Source organism: Strix aluco, chromosome 11 (assembly GCF_031877795.1).
Source record: "Strix aluco isolate bStrAlu1 chromosome 11, bStrAlu1.hap1, whole genome shotgun sequence".
In the NCBI taxonomy this organism is placed as follows: Eukaryota; Metazoa; Chordata; class Aves; order Strigiformes; family Strigidae; genus Strix; species Strix aluco.
The window spans coordinates 16,704,732-16,728,702 of NC_133941.1; the positions used below are offsets into that span (position 1 = coordinate 16,704,732).

General features: G+C 55.9%; 1 protein-coding gene across 2 annotated transcripts in view; it reads left to right on the forward strand.

The window, feature by feature from the left end:
- The first annotated feature begins 296 nt into the window (after window positions 1–296).
- The window catches only part of TEX264 (testis expressed 264, ER-phagy receptor), a 43,368-nt gene continuing 19,693 nt past the window's right edge, over window positions 297–23,971 (forward strand). The window contains exons 1-4 of one of the 2 annotated variants that reach the window (XM_074836295.1): window positions 297–417; window positions 1,401–1,468; window positions 2,616–2,907; window positions 9,473–9,694. In XM_074836295.1, the coding sequence (XP_074692396.1) occupies window positions 2,629–2,907; window positions 9,473–9,694 (501 nt within the window). In that variant the 5' untranslated portion in view covers window positions 297–417; window positions 1,401–1,468; window positions 2,616–2,628. Of the gene's footprint in view, window positions 418–964; window positions 984–1,400; window positions 1,469–2,615; window positions 2,908–9,472; window positions 9,695–23,971 lie in introns of those variants that run through there. The other variant, XM_074836296.1, reaches the window with a different exon arrangement.

The following is a 23,971-nucleotide window of genomic DNA, read 5'->3' on the forward strand; positions in this document are numbered from 1 at the left end:
CCGCCGCTCCGCCCGGGAGGGGCCGCGGCCGCCGGACGCGCTGGACGGGGGTGGGCCGGGCTGCCGCTCGCTCTGCCCGCCCGCCCGCTAGGGGGCGCTCTCCCCGGCCGCGAGGGGGCAGGGCAGAGCGCACCGCTGGGGGCGGTGCCGGCCCCGCCCGAAGCTCCGCCCCTTCCCCGCCACCAGCGGCACGGCCCAGCGCCCCGCCCCGCCCCGCCGGCCCCGCCCCGCCCCGCCGGCCCCGCCCCGCCCCGCCGGCCCCGCCCCGCCCCCGGCCTCCGCGCGCGCGCCCCGTGCTTCCCCGCGCGCAGCCGCCGCCTGCCGGCGCCGGGGCGGACCCGGCGGCCCCGCGTGAGCGGGGCGGGGCGAGCGAGGCGCCGGGATCGCTCCGGCCCGGCCGTCACCGGCGAGCCCCGGGTGAGGAGGGCAGGGGGGCGCTCGGATCCCTCCGGCCGTCACCGGGGCGGAGGGGGTCTCTGCGGGGCCGCGGCGGGGCCGGGCAGGCCAGCGCCGCTCCGGTTCCCCCCAGGCCGCGGCCTGCTTGGAGCCGGGGGGCGGCGGCTCGGCGGGTCCCTCACCGCTCCCTCACCGCTCCGGCGGCCAGGCCGGTGCTGAGGGCGCTGCCTGCTGCCGGGCAGGGCCGAGAGCGGCGCCTCCTGACCGGCCGGCCCGTGCCGCCCGCTGCCGGCACTTGTTGGGGCCGCTGGGGTCAAAGCTTCCTTCCCCAGGCACGGGCACCGAGGCGGGCACGGCCTCCTGGCCCGGCAGAGCTCTGCTCCCACTGCCCGTGAGGAATGTGGGTGGGAAACACCCGCCGGCGGGGAGTGAGCCACGGGAACCGGGAAGAATAGCCAAAAATCCCCGTTTCTCCTCTGGGGCTGGCCATCTTCAGGGCCCTCGGGCTGGGCGTTGGGCTGGCGGCTCACGGAGAATCACCAAACCATGATTTGAAGGAATAGATCGGTGTTGGTTACAGGGAGGAGGTGAGGCGCTGCTGGGAGTCGGGATGGACGTATAGCCCCGGCCCAGCTATAGGTCTGGGAGCGCTCCACTGCGAGGTCACCCGGGAGCAGCACCGGGTGCAGCTCCGGTGTCCCCGGGGAGGTGGGGAACAGACCGGGGTGGGACACACCAGCAGTGGCAGCTGCGGGACATTGCCTTACTTCACCATTCCTTTCCAATTCCAGTGTTTCTCAGTACCTGTATGCTCAGCTGCAGAGCTGTGGGAAGAAGTCTCGGCCTGCAAGGTCCCGCAGGAGAAGGTGCTCCTCGGGACGCCCCTCCTCTGGGGAGCAGGTCCGAGGCGACCAGGCGCCTTTCGGGTGCTCTGCCGTGGCTGTTTTGCTTTTGGCCTCGTGACTTTGAAAGGAAGCAATGATACTTATTTTTTCCTGCTGCAGCACCGCGGATCCTGCACCCCTGTGGATCAGATGTCGTGAACCGTTTCTGGGCTGAGCTGGTTTTTCAGGTGAGTGAGGCCGTGGTACAAGACAGTGCCCAGCCTGCGCTACCGCGGCACCAAGAGCACAGCCGGTGGTGCCGGCTCTGCAGGGCTTGGTTTTGTTGTACCCCTGCTCGCCGGTGTCAAGCAGAGCAGAGCCGCCCACAGTTCCTACCAGGATGTGGCTTTTCTCTTGCCATAAAGCTGAGCAAGCAGCAGTCACCGTGAACGACTTTTTTTGAGCAAAGCGTGTTAATAACAGGGAGGTAAAGGTGAATTGTTTACTTCAACCTTCGCTTTCAAACCTAGCTCCTGTGAAAGTCTCAGGGGAGCGTCACAGCCACTCCTTGTGACCAGAGCTGTGTTTCAAGGGAGAATAAAACACAAACAACTCTCCTGCAATGGTTTGGGTTGCAACTCCCCAGAGCGGTTGCGCTTGGTGGGTGAAAATGAGCAGGAGGCGTTCACCAGGCTGCTGTGTCCCACAGTCAGCGTGAGAGAAAAAAGATGCCAAACAAAACAGGAAGCCTTCGTTGGGGTTATAAAAACTCTTGGGTTAAAAAAAGCCATTGAAAAGAAATACCAGTAATTCATTGCATCCGAGTGTGTTGGGGATGCTTTTTCTAGCTGGGTCACCAGCTGTCTCCAAGCCTCTCTGGGTGCTGGTATCTGGATGCAGGGCTCAGCTCTGAACTGGTGTGGTCCTTGTTTGGGTTGTTAAAGGCCTGGACTTCCAGACTTTTTGAGAAAGGGTCTGCCCTGGTCACAGTGTCGCATTTGGTATCTATAAATGATAAATTATTTGATTATGGTCCCCTGATCCTTAGCCCAGTGCTGTATATCTGTTGGGTGATGTGGGCTCCTGGACTGGTTTTCAGTCTCTCCTGGATGCAAGGCTGAACGTGAGCAGTGTGGCTGGTTCTGGGGAGATGGGGACAGTGCCTCTCTGCCCCCCCTCCATAACCACCTCATTCCCAAGAGGCACCGAAGCAGTATAATTTGTACCTTGTGACCAATTGGAGCAGGCTGATGCAATGTGGGACTAATATACAGGAGGTTTTTGGGGTGTTTCCACTGTCTTTAAGCTTCACGCATAAGAGGAATTGGAAGTGGCTATGCTTGTCTGAGTGCTAGCTTAACTCCCCTCCTCTTTCTTCTCACCTCTTGCTGCTAGTGCATCAGGAAGCATGGAGCACCAAGTATCCATCATGTCTGACTGGGTTCTCCTCGGGCTGATTGCAGCGCTGGTCACGCTGCTGCTGCTGACTGTCTTCGGTTTCGTTGTCTACTCGGGACTCTTCACGGAGGTGGTTGTGAGTGCCGGCTCACCGCCTGTCAGCAACATCACGCTGGCCTACAAGTTCAGGGTAGGCCCATATGGTGAATCCGGGCAGCTCTTCACGGACGGCTGCAGCATCTCTTCAAAGCTCTGCTCCATCGGCGTCTACTATGACAACCCTCACACGGTAAGGTGTGCCCAGGGGGGCTGGCATGCTCTCGTGGTCAGCACCTGGGTTCCCAGCTCGGGATGCTCCCTGACTGTATTTCAGGCACTTGCAGCTCATCCGCTTTAGATGAGCACTGGGGTTCATAAGGTCTCCCAGATCTGCAGAGGATGCTCTGTGGGGAAGAGCTCCTGAAAGCAGGTGGTTTCTTGGATAACCCTATCTGGAAAGCGTTGGGTGAGCAAAGCTTGCTATCTTCTGATAGCTCCTGCTGAACAAGTTATCAGCAGGATAATGGATCTGGTTATGGAGCAGAGGCCAGTGTTCATGACCCCAAGGTGAGACATGCCTTGGCACATACCCTGGCTGCAGGAATTGCAGCCAAGGCTCTTTCTGGACTTGCAGCTCTGTACTTGAAAGCAGATGGTCTCTTCAGCTTTCTCTCTCCTCATCCGTACTCCTTCTCTTGCTTCTAGTGCTCTCATGTGTTTCTGAGCTTCCCTGTAGTCCTTTCATCCCCTGAGAGTTCTTACTGAAACCTCAGGTGATGTGTGCTGAGGGCTCCTGTCTGATGAAACAGTTACTCCATGATGCTCTTCAGGCTGAGAGGTGAGCAGAAAGTGCCCAGCCTGATGGCTGCCAGCCAGAGCTAATCTAGTGGGTATGGACCAGGACAAGGAGCAAGCAAAAGTGCATCAGAACTTGCTGGGGGGTGAGGAGCCTGGCTGCTGATGCTAGGTGGCACTGGGGTCTCCAAATAATGGCATATGGGCATTTGTATGTGGCAGACAGCCTGGCTCCCCAGTAATTCTGCAGTAGCTGGTGTGACCGTGGAGGAATGTCGTGGGGGGGAGGGATGGCAGAGTGGCCAGCAGCTGTGTGTGTGTGCTTGGGCACGTGTGCTGGGGGCTGGCACGGGACACAGTGCTTGGGCTGGTAGTTCTTACCCAGTGCTGCTGCTCTGGGGGTGACTCGTTCTGTTTTAGGAACCTTGTTTCATTGCTTGCAAGATGATGCTCCCAAGAATTGGACCTGCTTAGACTTGTCCATGAAAACATAGCGCTGAGTGAACTGTGACTGGAGGACATCGGAGGCAAGAAGGCACTGAGCTTGGCTGTGCTCGGTGCAGCCTGGTGCACTCAGCCACCTTGTGTCTTTGTATCCTGTGGCGAGGTGACTTATCTTTACCTTCCAGTTTTTGCTTCTGGATCATGGCAGGCAGAGGAGAGACACTGCCTAATCCTGGCCTGGGGAGGAGGGTGGTGAAGAGGATGTCCCCTCGCTCCTGGTGTGATCTGGGCAGAGGCAGGGTTTGACTAGATGTGCTTGGACACTTTTGTCTGCAAGATGTGTCATGTTTGGAGTGGGTGAGGGATGGGAGCCATGGGGAGTCCCTGGTGTGTTAGGGCCCATGTGGTCAGGACGGCCAGCTCCTCCGCCACTAATTTGTGTCCTTGTGTCAAGGTCCTTATCTGGAGTTGAGAACCCTGGTGCTGCTGCTGCTTCTCCCGGTGTCCCTGGGGGTGAAGCGGGGCAGCCGATGCTGTCAGAAGGGTTCAGCATCCATGCTTGGTGCTGCCCTGCTCGGGCTGTGGTGTGGACATGCCTGTGGTTGCCCTGCAGACCTTATGCTTGGGCACTGTGCCTTGCCTCTCTGTTTGCCAAAGTGTGGGCTAGTGAAAGCTTGTACTTCTGAGGCCCGCAGATACCGATAAGGATATTTGTGGTGACTCCTGCGGCAGCTGGCACAGGGAGTGCTTTCCCTGGCAGCACCAGGCAAGGTTGGGAAGGAGAGTCTCCTACATGACCCTGGAAGGTTGGGCTGTCCATGCAGGATGAAGTTGCCTCCTCTTTCTGGTCCTGTCTCTTTTCTCCTCTTCCTGCATCTGTCACATCTCTGCTCTTACCCCAGTGGTTGGAGCAGGCAGTGGGGCTGCAGAACTTGTCTCTGGGTCTCCAGTGACCATCCAGGGTTTTGGAAGCCAGCTGTTTCCCCTTTTGCCATGGGGTCTCTCAGGAGGGGAAGACCTCCTCTGTCAGCATGGCTGAATGGCATCTGATGGCCAAGGAGGCCTGTTTTGGTGTGGGTGACTGGGGGAGGTTTCTTTGGATTCAGGGCTCAGCTGGTGGAGACAGGTTTTGGCCGGCTGTGGTCAAGGCACACTGGGCCTCTGCTTGATGGCCCAGCTGGTGCCCAGTCTGGACTGGAACATGCTACTGGATCTGGAAGCCTTCTTTCCCTCCCTGAAAGGCGGGTTTTGTACTCGCTTGCTCATGGACTGGCCACTGATCCGGTGTGGGTTGTGAGTGCCGTCAGCTGGTGTGCGAGCTGAGGGGAGCTCCTTGCACGGGGCAGAGTGCTGCGGAGAGCTACAGTCCACGGTGGGGCTCTTGCAAAGGATGGTAGTGAGTTCGTGTGGATCTCTAGATGTTTAGGAGGCTGCATGGCCCCAGGTCTGTGGGTCAGGCTGGGAGATCCTGGTGGTGATGCTGGGAATTGCCTCTCTTTGGGAGCCTGCAGGACAGGTGGTGCTCAGGATGGGCACAGCAGGGGCTCTGGGAGCTGCATGTGTGTGGAACAAGCCTGGAGGGTGCTGGAAGCTCTCAGGGACCAACAAAGCCTATAATGCATCTGTGACCAGGCGTCCCAGGCTCTGGAGGCTGTGCAGTTGGCTCTTGTGATGGGAGCCTATCCTGCCCTCAAAAGCTTGGCAGGCAGCCCTGCAGACCTTGCCCTTCTCTGGAAGGGCTGCCTTTGCTCATGACATTGGGCAGGTGACATTGGCCCGAGGCTGCTGTTTCCACAGGCGCTGTGGCGGCTGGGGCACAGTGGGGCTGTGCAGGACATAGCTGTGGTGCCTGGGGCTCTGCACAGCAGCGGGAGCCTCCTCTCGCCTGACACCCGTGAGTGCACCATCAAACCTGGGTCTGCTGGAGCAGCCGGGGTGCTGGTGGGACTTTCCATGGGTTGATCTGTGGCTCCTGAATTGGTTCTGCAGAGATCTGTGTCTTACCAGCAGGCAGGCCAGGCCAGGTAGCGTGCTGGGAGCGAGGATGTCCTTGGGCAGGATGGGCAGAGGGCTGCCTTGCCTCCGGACAGGTGAAGAAGTGGCCAGTTTTGGCTGGGTCACTTGGCTGGGGGCTGCAACACTTGTGCTGGGCATGCTGGCTCAGGTGCCGAGCATCCCAGTGTCCCCTGGGGTCACCCTATGTGCTCGTACCCGCTGTAGCCATGATGGCATGGGAGACGGTGTGTGCTGCTGGCTCCTTGTGCCTGGAGGTCCAGCGGGGTGGGGTTGCTCACCCAGGCTACCTTTTCCCTGAGAGGAAGAGATGACTTCCTCCTCTTCCTCCTCATTCTCAGTGCTCTGATGACCTCAGTGAAGCACCCTCTGGCAAAGGCCAGTCCGCCCAGAGCTGGCCACCCACTGCGGATGTTGACTTGTCACCAAAAATAGACCTTTTGTCATCAGACAGCAGAACATGCTTGCTGCCTGCTGTGTCCCACAGCGTCCCTGGCTGAGTGCCGGTGGGGTCTGGCCAGACAGCCACCTCGAGCCTGGCTCTCAGCTGCAGACTCCTGGGGAGTTTGGTGCTCCTGGGGGGTTTGGTGCCCCCAGTGCTGCAGCAGGAAGGGGCTGATGACTGGCTGGTGTGGTATTTGCTGTGCTGGCAGTCTCATGGCCAAAGGAGGCTCTTGCTAGGAAAGAGGACGGGGGATACCAGAGCTGGAGAGTAGCGGCCGTGTGCCAGCTCTCAGCTGGGAGTGGGGATGGGGGGAGCCCCATGGCCTGGAGCATGTGGGATGCCTTGGGGTCACGCCAGGCCTTGGGGCACACACTGTCACCAGCATCCCCAGGGCTCCCTGCTGGCTCCTGACTCTCCTGCATTCACACAAGGATGCTCCCCGAGTGCTGCCGAACTCCTGCCAGCAATGTTTTATGTGTTTTAATGGACAAGATTAATATTAATTTGCACTTTTTTTCTTTTTCCTTTTTATTTAATATTTAGCAGCCCAGAGGACTTCTCCCTCCTTCTCCCACCTCTGGAAGGAACAAAAATAGCTCCTCAGCAAGGACTGGATCTGGCGGGCGGGTTTGTGCTCAGCTCCAGCCAAGTGCTTCTGCTCACATTTAGCTGTAGGCACATGCTAGGGCCTTTTGCCTGCAGTGCACGTGTTCGCGTGCTCAGCGACCAGCCTGTGCCCAAGTGTTGCATGGATGAGGCCAAAATGCTCTTTGAATGCAGGAATGGGTTTTGCTCCCATTGGCAAAGCTGCTGAATAGGTTCACTAATAATTTCCAACACTACTCTGTCAGGACGCTTGATGGAGCAGAGGCTTTGATGAGCACCTGCCCAACCTGAAAGGACCAATTTGTTAGGGAAAGGCTGGTTTTAACTGCAGTATTGCCTTCCTTCCCTTGAGATGGGCTTTGCCAGGCAAGGGAGGAGGCAAATTTGCCTTGCTGCTGCCCTTGAGAAAGCACCTGTGGGGCCGTATGCTATGAAAAAGAAAGTTAAAACAAGGGAGGAAGCAAACGTGCCTGGCCCGAGTGGTGCTGCTTTGCTCAGGACATAAATAGAGATTGCCTGTTTAGAGGAATTTTATCTAGATTTCCCGTATCTCCTTGCTTCATCTGGGCCTTTCCCCATGGATGCCTTTTACTGCTGCCTCTTGCTGTCTTTGGGCTGGATCTGCTTCTCCTTCCCTGCCCCAAAGCAGCGATGCTCGGCACAGCCCTGTCTGCAGCTCCCCCTTGCAGCACAGGAGGGCAAGAGCGAGCTGTCAGGCACACAGTCCCCAGCCTGATGGCTGCTGCTGCTTCTGACAGTCTGCTTCCTTCCTATTTACATCTGCTTGTGTTTCCCCTCCGGGATGGTCCTGCCGTGCAACATTAAAGGGTGTTTAAGGGAAAGAGAGGGCAAGGAGTGCTGTGTGGGGTAGTTACGCTTCAGGAGGAGACGTTGCTGAGCTTTAACACAGGCAGTTAGGGCTGAGATGGGGGAGTGCAGAGCGGAGATCCCCTTGAGGGTGCATGGGGATGGGAAGTGGTAATACGCTGACCTTGTGTGCACCCTCTCTCTGCCTCCCGTCATCTCCAAGAGAGCTTTGTGATGCCAGCGCCTGCAGGGTGTCTGTCCATCTTGCTGCCGCTGTCGGGTGTCCTGCCAGGTCCTGGTGAGTTTTGGTGCCTTGTGTGGCTGGAGTTTGGAGACTTTTGGTTCTCCAGCCCTCACAAGAAGGATGGCTGGCAGAAGGTGGCCAGACTCAGGCATCTGCCGCTCGTGGTTGTTGGCTGCCACATCATCTCATTATCCAGCAGGCTTGAGAGCCGGTGGCAGGGAAGCATGAACACTCAGATGGTGCCCCCTTCTTTGGTGCCCCCTGTACCCCCTATTCTTCCTGGGCTCCTTTTTTAGGTCACTGTGCCCTGGGGGAAGGATCCTTGTCTCTGCCTGCTGGTTCCTGATTCGAGCATATCTTTTTTTCAGGGCAGACAAAGGTTGGAGTTAAAGGAGGGAGCTAGGCTTTGATCTCAGCAGTAGGAAGGCACATTGCGCCCTTAGGTGGTATTGGGGGGGAGTTGTTGGGGTCTCCTGCCCCCTGCCATGTTCCTGCCTAGTGCCATGGTTAAATTTGAACTTGAGAGGTGGGATTTTGTTAAAAAACAGAAATGAAAGCCACGGCCTGGGTCAGCTTTGGTGTGGAGATGGCCAGAGTCCTGTGGGCCATCTCTGTGCTGGGAGCAGAGCCTTAAGCACCCTCCTTGCTGGGCTGGGAGCCCTGCAGCCTCCTGTCTTAATGGGAGGCATCCCCAAATCTGGAAAGAGAGCATGTTTTGTGTTTTGCGTGTTGTTGGGGTCCAGAATGGAAGGGATGTGTTTCTCTTAGTGTTGCTACAGACAGCTTGGTGACTGCATGCAAGTCTTATGTGCCCCAGTTTCCCCACCCCTAAAACTGTGCTGGACAGAGTGTGCCTGCTTAGGAGAACCCAGCAGCCTCTGGATTTCTCTCTGGCTTAGTACCAGTGGCCTGTGAGGTGGGTCATGTGTCCAGGTGGCTGCTGGGGGCAGATGCCCCTGTAGGGTGACCTCCTTGGGGGTGGGATGGAGGCAAGCTGGGCAGGTTGTGGTCACATCCCTTTTTAGCCCTCGCCAGAGTCTCTGGGATGTCCTAGAGATGGGGACAGCGGTGAGCATGTCTCAACAGTTGGGTCTCTGATGGGGGTGTCAGGAGATACACTTTCTGCAGTGGCTATCACCTGGGGCGGGTTTGGATGAGCACCCTGGTGGGGTTTAGTTCTCTGCTGCAAGTCCCTCTGCCTTCCAGGGAGGGGAGCAGTACCTTCCCCGCTGGGCTGTGAGCTTAGGCTGGGAGGAGTGCGGACAGTTTGGGCCTGGGTCAGTCTTGGTTAGGAGTGGGCACCTGGTTTGGTGTGCGTGATCATGCTGAGCTATTGCATTTACCCTGGTTCATGCTGGTCTACTGCCTCCATTCTCAGCAGGTTGAGGTTTTGGCCAGTCTTCTTCTGTCTTCTTTTGGCCTCTCTTCTTCTGACATCTTCTGTCTGTCCCCCTCGATCAGGTGTCTCCGGAGAAGTGCCGCTTTGCCATAGGCCGAATCCTGAGCGAGGGAGACGCAAAGCCATCGGAAGAGCAGATCAAGCGGTTCCAGAAGTATGGCTTCAAGATCTTCTCCTTCCCTGCTCCCAGCCACGTGGTCATGGCGTCCTTTCCATTCACTACGCCGTTGTCCATCCATCTAGCAGTCAACCGTGTCCACCCAGCCCTCGACACCTACATCAAGGTAAGCAAGCGTGGCATGAAGTGTGTCGCATGTGTTCGTGGACTGTCAGAGGCTTCTCTTGCTGACAGCTGATGGGCCTGCTGTGACGTGTCATCTCTTGATGTCTTCCCTTGGGCGCTACCATCAAGATCTCCTCCTTTTGCAATCTGGCAGGTAGTTCCCCAGCAGGGATGTCCTCCCATTTGCTCCGTAGGCGCAGGGGTATCTGAAAAGATGTTTTGTGTTTACGAGAAGCAAGTTCTCATCTGACGACTTGCTGCTCTTCTCCTTAATGCAGAGATAAAAGCTGGTTTTCCCCTCGAGTGTCTTGCTTGTTGTTAGGATCTGGCAGGTATGTGCCCCTTTGGTGTAATGCATCATGCCATGAAACTTCTGTTTCAAGTGCCAGTCTCACCAGTGGGGCAACTGTCTTCTGCAGGGGGTTGGAGGAGAAGTTAGAAACTTTCTGGCCTGTGGGCTTGTGAAGACTTGGTTTCAAGCAAGACATTGAAATTTGTGGCCCTTGGCCCTGGCTGGGCAGGCAGCTGCTGTGGGCTGTGTTTGCCCTTGCCCCCAGGCAGAGCAGGTGGCCATCCCCTCTTCTGGTCTTTTTGATTCCAGCTCTGCTGCCTTGCTCTGGCTGCCAGACCAGCTGCGGCAAGGGTGTTCCCAGGCAACACATCTGATGCAGACACCTCCAGATTCAGGCTTTCTAGAGAGTGAGGATGGTCCTGGCCAGCTGGGCGATGGAGGAAAGGGACCGTCCTTCCTGGAGGGGGAGGATGCTGGGGAGGGGCCAGCGCTCAGCCCCTGGCTTATCTGACTGTCAAGTTCTGTCGCTTTCATTTGTTCGTGTTGAAACACACTATTTATAAACTTGCTTTTCCTGGCGAAACTCCCAGCCCTGTGGGGGAACCGTGTGAATCCCTCCAGCCTGCGCTGTGCCGCAGGATGGCTGCCCGGGTGCCAACCCCAGAACTTCAGCTGGGGGCTCTTTGCTGACCCTTCTGTCCACCCCAGCCTTAGGGAGCTGCCTGCTGGTACCGGCAGAAGATGCGTTAACACCAGCAGTGGGTGAGACCGCTGCTGCTCGTGCCCCCAACCCTTGCTGGAGAGCAGAACCACTTCCCCCTTCTCCTCTTCTTGCTTCATCCTCTCTATGTCTCTTCCTGGAGCTCTGCTGGCTGTTTTGGTGCGGGGGGTATCGGGCTCTGCTGCCAGCCCTGCGGCGGACGCGTGGGTGTGCAGGGAGGGGGCTGGTGCGGGTGGGAGATCAGGTTGGCTGCGGGAGTGCTCGGCGACGCGGGGCTGACGCTGCCTTACTTGGGGAAAGGTCCTGGCGAGCGCATCTGTCGCATGAGAGATGGAGTTGTTAGAGCTAAAAAGGGAACCATGGGTTGTTCTGGGAGCACCTGGCAGCGTTTAATGGGAGTGGCCGACTTCAGATTAAAATAAATAACTGAAATTGTACAGAAACGCAGCACCCAGGGCTGCGTATGGAGGGAGGGCACCCATTTTGCTCTCTGCCCCAGTCCCAACAGCACGTGTGTCAGGGTGCATGCCTGCGTCCCTCCCCAAGTCCTGCAGCAGAGCACAGCCCCCCTGCCCACGTTAGACTGACCGTGGGGACACAGGCAGGGAGACGACGGGGTTGCCTTGCTGGCACAGGGCAGAGGGGAGTGGGTGCTGCCAGTCCCTCATGATGCACCGTGGGGGCCTGGCTTCCTCCGATGTGGCGTGGGGGACTTTGGAGACTGTTTGCAGCCACGCCAGCAGCATCCCTGCCACTTCTCCTGCATCCCTGCCACTTCTCCTGCGGCTGGACTGCCTGCACTCCTGGGGCTGTGCTGGCACTTCCCTGGGCGGAGGGATGGGAAGGGAGCGGGGAAAGTTTCATGGAAACAGGTGACCTGTGCCCGCTCGGTGGTGGGAATGGGGGTTGCCATGGAGACAGCTCCAAATAGCATCCTTCATCCCACCCCCGGCGCCCGGCTCCCTTAAGCAACCCGAGACAGCAGCGAGACAGAGATTTGCTTTATTTATTTATTTCACGCTGCGCCTGCTTTGAGAAGGGCGCTGTTAATGAGAGCCGGGGGTCAGGCCTGTCGAGCACGCGGGTCCCCCCGCTGCCCTCCTCACAGCAGGGAGGAAGGGGGGTGGGCTCGCAGAAGCCAGGAGGCATGAAAGGGGGCTCAGCAGCAGAGATGAAACACCGGCCGGCTCCCGTGGAGAGAGGGAATTAGCTGAAGTGGAGGGAGGATGGCATGGCTGCCTAGTCATAGGAAGGAGATATGGGAAAGCAGGGGGTGGAGAGGGAGGAGGAGGCAGGGAGAGGGGTGGAGGGTGGGGAGGAAGGGTGGAGAAAGCTTTGGAGATGTTGAAAAATAGGGGAGGGGAATGGAAGGAGAAGGGGACTGGAGGAGACGTGTGGGGCAAAGGAGCTGAAGGTTTGAGGACTGACTGAGGGAGCAGAACTGCGAGAGGTGGTGGGGAGGTCTGGGGCAGAGCTGGAGCAAGGCCCACCACAGGTGGCCTCCAGCACCCTTCCCACCGTGTCCCCTGAGGTTAACTGTTGGGGACATTGGGTCCCTGAGGCCGAAGGCTGGTGGATGTAGAGGGGGAGCGTAGCTCCCTCTGGACTCACTGGTGCTGCGCTGAAGATACTGGGGATGCCATGGCTCAGGTTTCCCAAGCAGTGTGGGTGCAGTGGTGCTGGCTTTCAGCAGCCTGGGTTTTGCGCTTCCCAGTCTGCTGCTGCTTCAGAGGGACAGGGGAAGTTTAAAAATGAAATTTATAACAATAATTAAAAAAATTAATAGGATGGTGGAGTCTCATTAGGGACGAAAGGGAGATGGTCTGACATGGAGCAGGAGACGCTGCAGTCAGGCTGCCCTTGGAGCATGCCTCCTCACCCCCCTGGCTCTCATGGCGCTCAGGAGTTGGCATTTCCGTGACTCTGGGTGCAGCCATAGCTTTTGGAAACTGTGGGGAAATGGCTGCAGCCATCCCCAACAGGTAAGAGGATATCCTTCCCCTGGGATGGCAGGCTGGCAGTAACAATGACTTGCTGGCTAGAATTGCCTTTGGAGAAGCCCAGGAGATCCTGCTAGCTTGCTGCTCCAAGCATGGGTTATTTAAGGCATAGACTGGGGTTACTTAGTGTCCCTTGAAAGCATTTCTTCCTTAATAACTCCTGCTGATGCTTCTCCCTGCTGCCAGGTAGGTATGCCCCAATCTTCCAGGGTGTACACTCCTGCCCCACAGCACAGCTGCCAGTCAGACCCAGCAGTACTGACTCCTGGGTGTGAAGGAGTTCCTGCAAAGCTCTTCCCTGCTGGGGACCCTTTCTGACAGCTCTGGGTGCGGGTTATTCCCCTGTACATCCTGCCATTTCAAGGAATGTTTATTCTGGCTTGGGTGTAGCAAACTCTCCACGGTGGGCTGCGTGTACCTGCGTGTGTCTGCATCCGTGCTGGTATCTAGTGGGCACTGCCAGGCAGGTGGGCTTGGATCTCCTGACCCCTGGGCTCCTCTGGCAGCCAGAGAGGTGGCTAAATTGCATCTGAGGCAGAGCTGGCAGGTGTCTCCCACTGCAGCCCTGGAAGTAACTGGCTGAACGTGGCCTCTTTCTGTGGGGTCAGTTTTGTGCTCTCTCCAGCTGAGGAGGATGTTCAAGTGGAGGGATGAAGGAGGGGAGTGATGCCAGCATTGTCCTGGCTGCCTTGCACCCTGCTCTGAACCAGAGCATGAGCTGGCTGGCTCCAAACCCTGACTCTGCCTAACTTGGAAAACTGGGGTTTGCTCTCTTTAGCTAGTCTTGAAGAGGCATCCTCCAACTTTCAGGAAAAAAAAAAAAAAGAGCTTTTTCTCTTCCCCTGGCTCTGTACTAGGACGTTCCCCGCCTCCATGGGCTTGTGAAACACTGCTCTACAGTGCACATCTCAAGCAGCAGCGGCCGGCATGGGGCCTGTGATGCCAGGAAGGATTTGGGAGGCTGTCAGGTTGGCTGCTGCCTGGCATGGGCTGCCATGCTCCTCTGCACCTTGGCCCCCAGTCGACAGGGAGCCGAGGCAGGGTGCTCTCTATGGTACTAGAAAGACATGGCTTGCTCCTGTTTACAGCCAAGGAAACACATTATTCCTTTGGCCACTAGCTTGGAGCGAGCTTTGCTTCCCTTGTTGGCTATGGGAGTCACCTCTTGCCTCTCTCTTTGATAAGCCAAATATACAGAGCTTGTAAAGTCTTCCACTGGCATATTTTTCATATTTTCCAATCTTAATTCCTGGGGGTTTTTTTGGAACTTTTTTTGGACCTGTTTTCACCTTAGAAAGTTCTCTGACTTGTCATTAGCACAAATGGATGCTTTATTTTGGCAATGGTCTTATTGCTGTGGTGCACATCTTGTCTCTGGTGGACATCTTGTCCTCTGCTGTGGACCCCCCGAGTCGTGGGTTTGTTCTGAGCCAGCTAACAATGACTTCAAACACGTGCCACTGTCCTTTGGAGTGGTAGTTTCTTGATTAAAAATGGGAAATGGTACCAAGTCCTATGTCTTCTTTGAGTTTGAATGAATGGCATAGGGGCTAGTTTGTTTATCAGTCAAGCTTGCAATCCCCACAAAAATAAATCACTTTTGCCAACAGAATCTGACAGCTGTAAACGTGTGTTGGTTGACATTAATTATGCCGGTCTCCTTTGCTTCCTGGTGATCTGATCTGGTTGCAGCCAACTGATTATTTTACCTTGGCTCAGTCTTTGCCTGACCAGCCTGTGCTTGCCCAAGTCAGCTCTTTACCCATTTGAATATTGGCAGGTGCAGGCTGCTGTCTCTCCTGGGACAGAGATCACCCTTTGACATGTGGACAGCTTGTCAACTGGGACTTCAGCATGTTTTAAATGTATGTTATCTTGAGCTGCGAGCTGTGTCTTATATCTTCCCATGGAAGAGCAAACATTTCACCTGCATCCTCTGCCCATGTTGTCTGGCTTTGTCCTAAGTCCATTGCAGAAATACTCACTGAACGTTTCCCCCTTCTCAGTGACGCCACTGAGGTTTTCCCCGGCTGACGTGTCTGGGATCTGTGCCATCCTTCAGACTCTCCTTCCCTACCCAGCACCCCAAACGGCTTCTTAACATGAACGGCTTTCTGTCTGTAGGGGACTGGGAACCTACACATGGTCCTTCACGGCAGCTAAGCCTTGGTGCCCAGCACCCTTGTGAGTGTGGCCACACCTTGTCTTTCCCTCCCGCTCCCCTGACCGCGCTGCCACGGCTGCTGGCTTTGCTCAGATCTGTTGATGTTGCTTTTCTCCCAGTTGTAATAAATGAAGGTCTGTGGAGCTCTGTTCCCATCCCAGACAGTTTGTGTTTCAAAGGTGAAACCATGGAGCAATCTTTCGGCTTGACTGCGTCAGGGGACAGGGGTCAGGGGTTGGCAGCTGGTAAAACATTTGCAAAGAGGGATCAATTACTGGAATGGCTTTCTACTTAAATTCTTTCTCCTGGCTGATTTAGTTTACTTGAGGATCTGTGAATGAAGCCTTTTTAAGTACCAGCTTGTCGTGTGCAAGTGGTACGGGCTGCAGCATGCATGAGACCCAATCATAGCAGCAGCTCCAGCCGATCAGCTACAAGCCAAGGTTTTCCTCCGGGGGTCTAGGAAGTACTACAGATGCCCAGCCCTCTCTGCCGGTGCTGTTCCTCAACCATAGCTTTGCTTGTCCTCATGAACTCCTTTGGTCTCCTGCAAGCTCTGGGGACCACAGGCTGAAGACCACTGCCCAAGATGGAGCCCTTACTGAGCCAAGGCCACTCAAAGTTGCATATCCCTCTCCCCAGGGAGGACGAGGAGCAGGATACCTTCATCTAGAACTCATCACCACCAACCTGGGGCTTTGCTGCTCTCACTGCCTCATCATGTGGGCCTGGAAGGACTGATCCAGGTGACCTTCTCCATCCTTGCATCAGTGGGTCACCCTGCAGAATATGCCTGTGGCTTTCTGGGAGGTGGAGCTCTCCATCCTCCTCCTTCCCTTGTCCCATGCGCCAGGGTGGCTGTGGGGATCCGTTTGCAGATGCCTTGAGAGAGGTTTGGGGTGCTGGGGAGAGAGGTGGTGCCTCAGCTGCTTGGCTAGGTGGGATGACCTTCAGTTTAAGCCCATGTGCACTTGAATATAGGTCTGTAGAGTTACCAGGAAGACAGGATATTATCTGATGCTGTTCAGTGATCCTCACACATCAAATAAAACGGGTAAAAAGAAGCCCTTGAGAGTCATAGAGGATTTGATGTGTCTAACTCGTATTGATGGCAGAGATGAGACCAGAGCTGACAGCGTGACAGGCTGCTGGGCCCTGGGCTGGCAAGGGCTTGGAGTAAGTATACAGACTCTGGGGGAAGCCTTTGCATGTGTCTTCACAAGTCCCAAGCTGGGCTGCAGGTTGGGTCACGCGTGGCTTGTGCGCTGTAGATGGACCTCGCTAGCACCCGGTGCCTGCTGGTTGCATACCTAGGGGCTGCAGCAGCGACAGGTTGGGGCTGTCCTTGGTGGTTGTCCCTCAGATACCTCCAGTGTGGGTGATAGCCACAGACCAGTCACATCTCCAGTGGGTGGTACTTGGTTGGGGTGGGGAGGTGGCTAATGATGGGAAACCCTGGGGAAGTGTGAATGCTTGGGGTGGATGGTGCAGACAGACTCCTGGTGGAGGGTGAGAGTTTCTTCCTTTCCAGATTTTGTCACTTATGTCATTTCTTTGACCTCAACATTATGATCTGACTTGGAGTGGGGGATTGATGACAAGCCACCTCCCTGGTTTTGCCCCACTGGTGTTAGCCAGCCAGCAGCAGGGTTTCAAAATGAGGGGGAAGAAACAAGACCCATCCTACTTATTTCCCCCTCTTAGAAATAATCCCCAACTCAAATGCTGCTCTGACTTGGTTTATCCTATGACCAAGGAAGCCCTTAATGGTGTTGTCTTTGTGGTCTGTCACTCATATCCACATGTGCTACATAGTGGATTGAGTCTTTTTTTCTCCTTTAGGAACCCCATTGGGCTTGTGGATGTGTTGGGTGTTTGCAGACTGCTCCCCCAAAGGGCAGTGGAGCACAGCCTGATGCTTGCAGCATCTCCCTGCAGCCAGGGAAACTGAGGCACAGGGGATGTCGCATCCAACCTGCCAACATGCTGCTGAGGTCTTCCACTGCTGCTTGTGGCCACAGGAAAAGAAGGGGGAGCAGAAGAGGGCAACGTCAGAGACAGCTTTGGGCGAGTGGTTCTGGTTGCCTGGGGCCTGTGGTGGTGTGCGCCGAGTCCATCATGCTCCCTCCTCTCACCTAGGCTTTATGCACGCGGTTTCTGCTGCTGGTAAAAGAGGTGATGTGAGTAGATGAGATTTTGGTCTCATTTTAGGGGAAGACAGTTTGAGGACGGGAGTCCCGGTAATCTACAGCTCTCTCCCACCAGCCTGGTTGATGTTGAGGATGAGCACCGGAGTAGCTTGGCCAGCGGTGTTGGAGGGTGCCCTTGACTGGGATGTGCTCCCTACCAGGAGCCAGTGAAGCTCTTGATCTTGGGCTGGGCAGGAGGAGCAGGCGAGGGGTGGGCAACGCAGTGCTCCAGCCTGAGCCCTTCCAGAAGGTGACGTGCAACTGCAAGAACCAGAGGGGGACCCCGAGGTGTCTCTGCACGGGCTTGGTGCCTTCACGGGCACATTCATCTCCTGCTGACCTGCCCTGACAGCTGGTTTTCAGTGGTCTCTCTCCAGTGAGGCCGCCTGCTCCCTGTTTGTTGGCAACCCCTAGCTGCATGTCACATCACATCAGTTCGCGCGTTCGTGGCGACTTTTACTTACTAAATATTTTTAGTGACAAAACCCTCCGAAGAAGTTTCAGTCCTGCAAACGTGAGTGACCTTGCCTTCAGCGCTGTGCAGGGCAGGGGAGGGCAGGACACCCATGAGATCAGGCTGGGAGCTGAGCCAGGTGGAAGGGTTTTGTGGTGGGCAACGTCGTTTAACGCCATAGGGACCTTTGGACCCGGCTCAGGGTCGTGCAGCGGAGCAGGTCCGTTTAACCTGTGTCTGCAGGGAAACGCACTCCTCCTGCGCCACTAATGGAACATATGGGGATCCGGGGCTCTGCGTCACGTCTCCTGCCACTCGCAGCGGGCATCCCCACTTTCCCACTTCTCCAGAGGAATTTGGCAGCCCCAGGGCACTACTCATCTGCTGTCAGTTTTTCCCTGGTCCTTGCAGGCGGGCAAGCAGTGACTTAGCGCTGGCCGTGCCTCATGTTCAGTGCTGGGCGCTGCCCTGACGGAGCTGGCGTGGCCAGCTTGTACCGGACAGGCCAGTGTGCGCCCGTCGGCATGTGCTGGCTGCCTGGTGCATGCCAGTGCCATACCTGCTGCTCTGCCACCTTGTGCTTGCAAGCGCCTTTCCTCTTGCAAGCGCACGGCTTCTGTTTCAGCTCTGCTGTTTGGTTGCATGGGGGCAGGTGTAAAACTGCAGCTCTGGTGGCATCGCTGCTTTGAGCAGAAAAGAGGTTTCCTGGCCAGCTTTGAGCTTCAGTAGTTACAAAGGCTCCTTCCCTGCCTCTGCAGCTTGTCTCATGTGTGAAATCACCCGGTTTTTCCCCAACTTCATGTTGACTCTGTGCAAGCATCCTAGCAGCAGGCAGAGGAGTCCTGGTCCCAGGCAAGTGACTGGTATGGGATGCAGGTTCCTGGCCACTGTGGCCTCCCCAGTTCTAAGTGATCACAGAATGGGAACAGCTAAGGTTAGAAGGGACCTGGAAAGGTCATCTGGTCCAACCTTTCATGGGAAAGGGAGACTGGATGAGGTTATCTAGCACCCAATTGCATCTTGAAAGCCTCCAGCAATGACTCCACTGCATCCCTGGGGAGGTTGTTCCAGCTGGTGGCTCAGCCCCAGGTCTCTGCCACTGTGAGTGCTTTCCTGTGATGTCCAGCATCTTGATTCTATTACCATCCCAGCTCCTTTTCCAGGAGCATTTCCAAAGGCAGCTCCTGGAAGGAAAGCAAACTTCCAGCGCCTGCCTTCCTATGCATGCCAGACCACGTGGGCGTCCCTGATGGCCCAACAGCCAAAAGCCTGCCCAGTGCTGTCTGTCAGCCCGTGGTCCTGCTGGGGGGTATTTTCATCCCAGAAGGGAGTGAGAAGACACCTTGCTCTCCTAGATGCTGCTTTGGAAAACTGGGGCTCGCAGCCTCGTAACGACTTACCCAGCCTTGCAAAATTGTCAGAGAGATGAATCTGCTCAGACACAAAGATTTTCTCCCCCCTCGCCTTTGCAGTGAGAATTAATGATCGCAGAGGAAGCCGGGGATATTTCATACCGCTGTCCAAGGGAGAGAAAGAACTGAAATGGTTTGCCTTGGGCAAGGAGGGAGAGTAAAATACTACAGTGCTTTTCTGTCAGATCTCTTTATCGACTCAATCTGTACATGTGCTCTCCCCGAATGTATTTATAGAGAATCCCAGAGAATGCAGTTGGCTCAAAAGGTTTTCTTTGTCCGGCATTGGAGACGGGTCCAGCTCTCTCAAGCAGCGACACTGTCCCAAACCTTGGGGTCTTCCCTCCTTGCCAGCTAGTCAATTAATTCAAGGATGAGATTGATCTGCCTCTCTGCAATTATTTTAGCAGGGTCCTAATGATTTTTTTCTGGGCTGGTTCTTCCCTGTAGCCCTCTGAGCCAGACCTTGCCAGCTGTGCCAGGCTTGAGAAACAGCAAAATGAACCCAATCAAATGCGAAACAGCTTCTTAGAAATACTGCTCTTTTCCAGCAAATGCTGTTGGCCCAGTTTCTGTGGCTGTGAAGCTCCCACTTTGAAACCTGTGGAGCAGGGAGATAATACATTTGAAAGCAGTGGCATTTTTACCTCCAGAAAAAGGACCATTGTGCTATGACTAACTTGCACTTTTTAGATTCTAGTTAGGTATAAAATGGTAGGAAAGGCCCCACTTCAGGGAGGGCAGGAGAACGAAAACATTTCTCTTCTGCACTGATGGATGAGTCGCGAGGTTGGGTGGTGATCAGATCACAGGGATGAAAGAACAAAATCGGTTCTTGCTCCTTCCCGTGCCGAGAGCTTACGTGCCGTAGGCGAGGCGATGGCTTTGGGGCTGCATCAGTGGCTGGAGCACTGGCGAGGCGGCTGAGCCCAGCTGTTTGCTCCGAAGCAGAGGGTCACACTGAAAGTCCCTCAGGGTCTCTTCTTTCAGCAGGGCTATATATACGTATAACCCTGTTGTCTCTGCCTGCCTGCAGCAGCCGCTGCCCTTTGGATGCTGTTTGAGTTGATGCCGCTGCACGCTGGTGGCCTCGGGCAGAGGCAGCGGACTGGAGGTGTCCTGAGCTGCCAGTCCTCGTGACCACGGCAGGCACAGTGGTCTGTGGAGCTGCTCACATCTTGGGGAGGCTTTCATGGGCTCAGCGTGTGATTTTGCTCTGTTTATGCTGTTGCCTGGTGGCTGTCACTCTGCCCGCACCCATAGGGACTCACAGCCTTCGCAGAGTGGGTGCGGGGTGTGGAGACGTGCAATGGTTTAGTGCAGACCTATGTACATCAGTACATCCTGTCCTGCTTTGAGGAGCAAACATCCGATGCTGAACTCAAGCTTGTCTTGACAGGCTGCGGAAAATCATGCTGTCAAATCCTGGCTCTCTTGAACTCCTCCACATTTGCCAGGACTGGGTTCATCTTTGTGGTCTCCAGCTGCCTCTGCCATTGCAGGGCTCTAGAGCAGCTTGCAGCCTGGTCTGTGAGCTCATTGAAAGAGGAAGGTCGAGCTGTGCTTAATTCTGGGCTTGCAGGGTTTTGGAGAGTGCCTGGGAGCCCTCAGCTCCAGGAATCCTTTTGTCCTATTTCTTTTCCAGCATGTAGCAGCTTATTCCAGCCTTTCTGCTTCAGCCAAACTGGGGAAAATCAGAGCCTTTTGTAGAAATGTTGGCAGTTTGTAACTCCAGCACCCGTGCCCAGAGCTGGCAGGGATGACTCCAGGTTAGAACTGCCCAGAGGCAGCTGATGGAGGTCTGCAGCCTGGCGGGATGTCCAGGCTTCCTGCACTGCTTCCCTGGCTCCATCCTGGGCAAGTGGCACACTGTGGCAAGCCTCTCCTCTTCACGTGATTGCATAGGAGCAAGAAAAGGCATTCGTTCCCCTGCTGTCTGACCACAGCGGGCAGAGGAGGCAGCAGCTCCCTGGGGACAGGCTCAGGAATGAGTCAGTGCTTGTCCTCTGTCACCCTTGAGCTGACTTTTCTGAGGATCTCTTCTGTGGTGTCTGGCATTGGTAAGAGACCAAAGGTACCTGTTACCCTCAAGAGTGGATCAGCACCTGATGGACCGGTGCCTCCGGGTGTGCCAAGGCAGCATCCTATTTCTTTGTCCTCACCTCACCCGAAGTTTGCCTTTCCTGGGCTCCTCGATGCTCTGGTGAGCGTGAGGAGGTCGAGGCTCATGTCTGGCTTGGGCAGATGCATTTCTGCTGGCTTTATTGGAGATGCGTTGTCCCTTAGGTAGGGTGCCTCTGCCCTGCCAGGGCTGGGGGGAGGGCTGGGGCTGTAATGAGAGAAAGGATGTGCCTCCAGTGTGGAGGAGAGGAACAAACCTGCCTAAGAGGGGAGATGATGATGGAGAGTCACCTCTCCTTCTGGGTAGCAGAGAGAAACTAGAAAGAGATTTCTGTGCTGACTTGGAGCAGAGCTTAGGTACAGCTTTTGGGACAGAATCAGACTCCTGTGGCTGCCATGTCCACTTTCTCCAAAGGTCACCTCTTAGAGGGGTTCAAAATACAGATCTCCTGGCCTGTGTGCAGAGGGAAGCTGAGGAAGGCTTTCAGAGGCTTTCATGATTGAGCGAGCAGCCCAGCTGCAGCAGAGAGCCAGAGCTCCCCTCCAGCTTGCACCAAGGCAACATCCGAGGGGTGCTGGGAGTCCTGAGCCAGCACAGAGAGGGGAGAGGGGAGACACTCGCAGCCAGCTCCCTCGGGCAGTGGGACAACAAAACAGAGACACTGGGAGCCACAAAATGGAGTCACTGGTGAGGTTTGGGGTGTGCTTGTCTTTCAGGCCACTGACATCTGGATTTTGCACGTCTACATTTTGCATGGCTGCATTCCTCCTAAAGCTCAGTGAGGCTCTGCCGATCTGAGGCTGAGCTCCAAATTAAATGACACCGAATGGTGCAGCTTTACATTTCAAAGGGTCTGAGGGAGGGGAAGGATGCCTGGGAGTTTCGGGCGCTATGGAGTAATTGGGGTGATTTTTTTTTTTTTTTTTTTTTTTTTTTGCCGGCTTGTACAATGACTGCCGGGTGCTCATTCCACAGACGGATGGTTTTACCTGTTCATCTTCTGCTAATGTGAGGAATCATAACAACCCCACAGGGATGAAGGGAGGTGACGGAGCCGAGTGCAGCAGGGAGAGCAGGTTAGTAACTGCTCTGCATCCCTGACTCTGGCTGCTTATCACGGTGATAACTGGGCACATGTTCGCATCCCAGGACCCCTGGAAACTTCTGCTTCTGTCCCCCTCCTTCCACACACCACCAACCAGAAGATCTGATATATTTAAAGCTGTTACAGTGTCCATTTCCCTTATCTTTGCAGCTCTGTGGGGCGGATCTTAAGGCAGAAGTGCTGCTTGAAGGTCAAGGACAGACCTTTAAGGCAGCTGGTAGAGTGGTTGGTCTGGGAGTCCCTGTCCCAGCACAGCACTGGGGGCTGTTGCCTTTCAGATGAAACCCAAAGGGGTGTCCTGGCGCCATGGGGATGAAGAGGATGCTCTGTGGCTGTTCACAGAGCCAGCCTGTCCGCAGCTGTCTGCTGGCTTCATGCATTTGTTGATGGGCTCTGTTTCCGCTCCGTGGGGTTGTAATGCACCCCGGGAAGGCTGGAGGGAGGGAAACCGTGGCCTCATTCCCACTGTAGACACCAGCATTTTCTCCCTGCCACTGGATGGCCAGTTACTCTCAGCTGCTTCTCTGGATTTTATTTCTGCTGGGAGCTGATGGCAGCTCCTTGACACGCAGAAAGGTAGATATCTATCATCTGCTGTGGCCAGCTGCTCTTCTTCTCATGCTGTGCGGATTCACAGCTTGGGGTAACGTCCGCCCAGCGGTACAGTAACCAGACTGTGAGTTGGCAAAAGCTTATCAAGAGGTCAGTGTCAGAGAAAGACTTGCTCCGGTACTTCTCTGCCGAGCAGTTCAGGAGATGAGCAAAGCAGAAGCGGCTGCTATGGCTGCAGGAGCTGCCTGATGCTGTGGGCTCGCAGCTGAGGAGTGCAGCCATCGGCTCCTCTCTGTTCTTGCATCCTCCTCTCTCACATGCATCTCTAGGTGCCATGTTCACTTGTCCCTCCCTTGCTCAGTTCCTGCCTCCCCAAGAAGTCATTATCTGCATCTCTCACCAGTTCCCCTGCAAAGCTGTGTCTCCCAGTAGGTGCTACTATGGGATCCATAGCATCGACTCAGCACTGGCTTTATGCTGTGCCATGGAGCACAGTGTCCAAACCCCTCCTTTCTTGCTAGCTTAGACACAGCAGCTTTCCTGGGATGGGGCTGCAGCGATGCAGGGCAGAGTCTGCTCCCTGCCCACGACAAGCTGCAGCTGCTTGGGGAAGGGTGGAAGGGGGCAGAGGTGCAGAGATGCTTCCCCAAAGACCTCCCCACCCTCTGGGTACCCAGAGCTTGAGGGAGGGCACCATGGTGCTGGGAAGAGGAGGGGTGTCCTCCAGGTTTCAAGGGGCATTGATGAGGATCCAGGGCAGCTCTGGTGGCCGCGGCATCGGCCGATGTGCTGCAGTCGATGATGTTATGCAGGGCTGCCCGTGGTTTGGGGTACCCGGGAGAGTGGAGCAGTGGTGGAGATAGGGAGGTGGCTCCTCGGCAGGGAAAGACCTGGAAAGCTAAGCAGCATGGCGTGTATCTGGAGCTTTCCCAGCTCATGCAGCACCTCTGGAAGCGTACAGGACCTGTAAGGCTGCAGGCTTGTGGAGGGGCAGTCAGGCTGGGCTCTGTCCTCACCTAACTCACTTCGATTTTGTCTCCTGATTGATCTGCACAGTCAAACTCACAATCTTGTGCTGGCGGAGGAGCAGTCGCCAGACTGCAAAGGTCTCTGAAAGCAGCTGCTCCCCTCCCCTGCTGCCTCCATTGCCGGCAGAAGAGCCTGGCTTTGGAGACGCTCGACTTGTGTCTGCACCAGCACTGCCAGCCATTGCCTCCTTGGCACACCGCGGCAGCGCGCTCGGCAGGTGCTCTCCTCTGCAGACCAA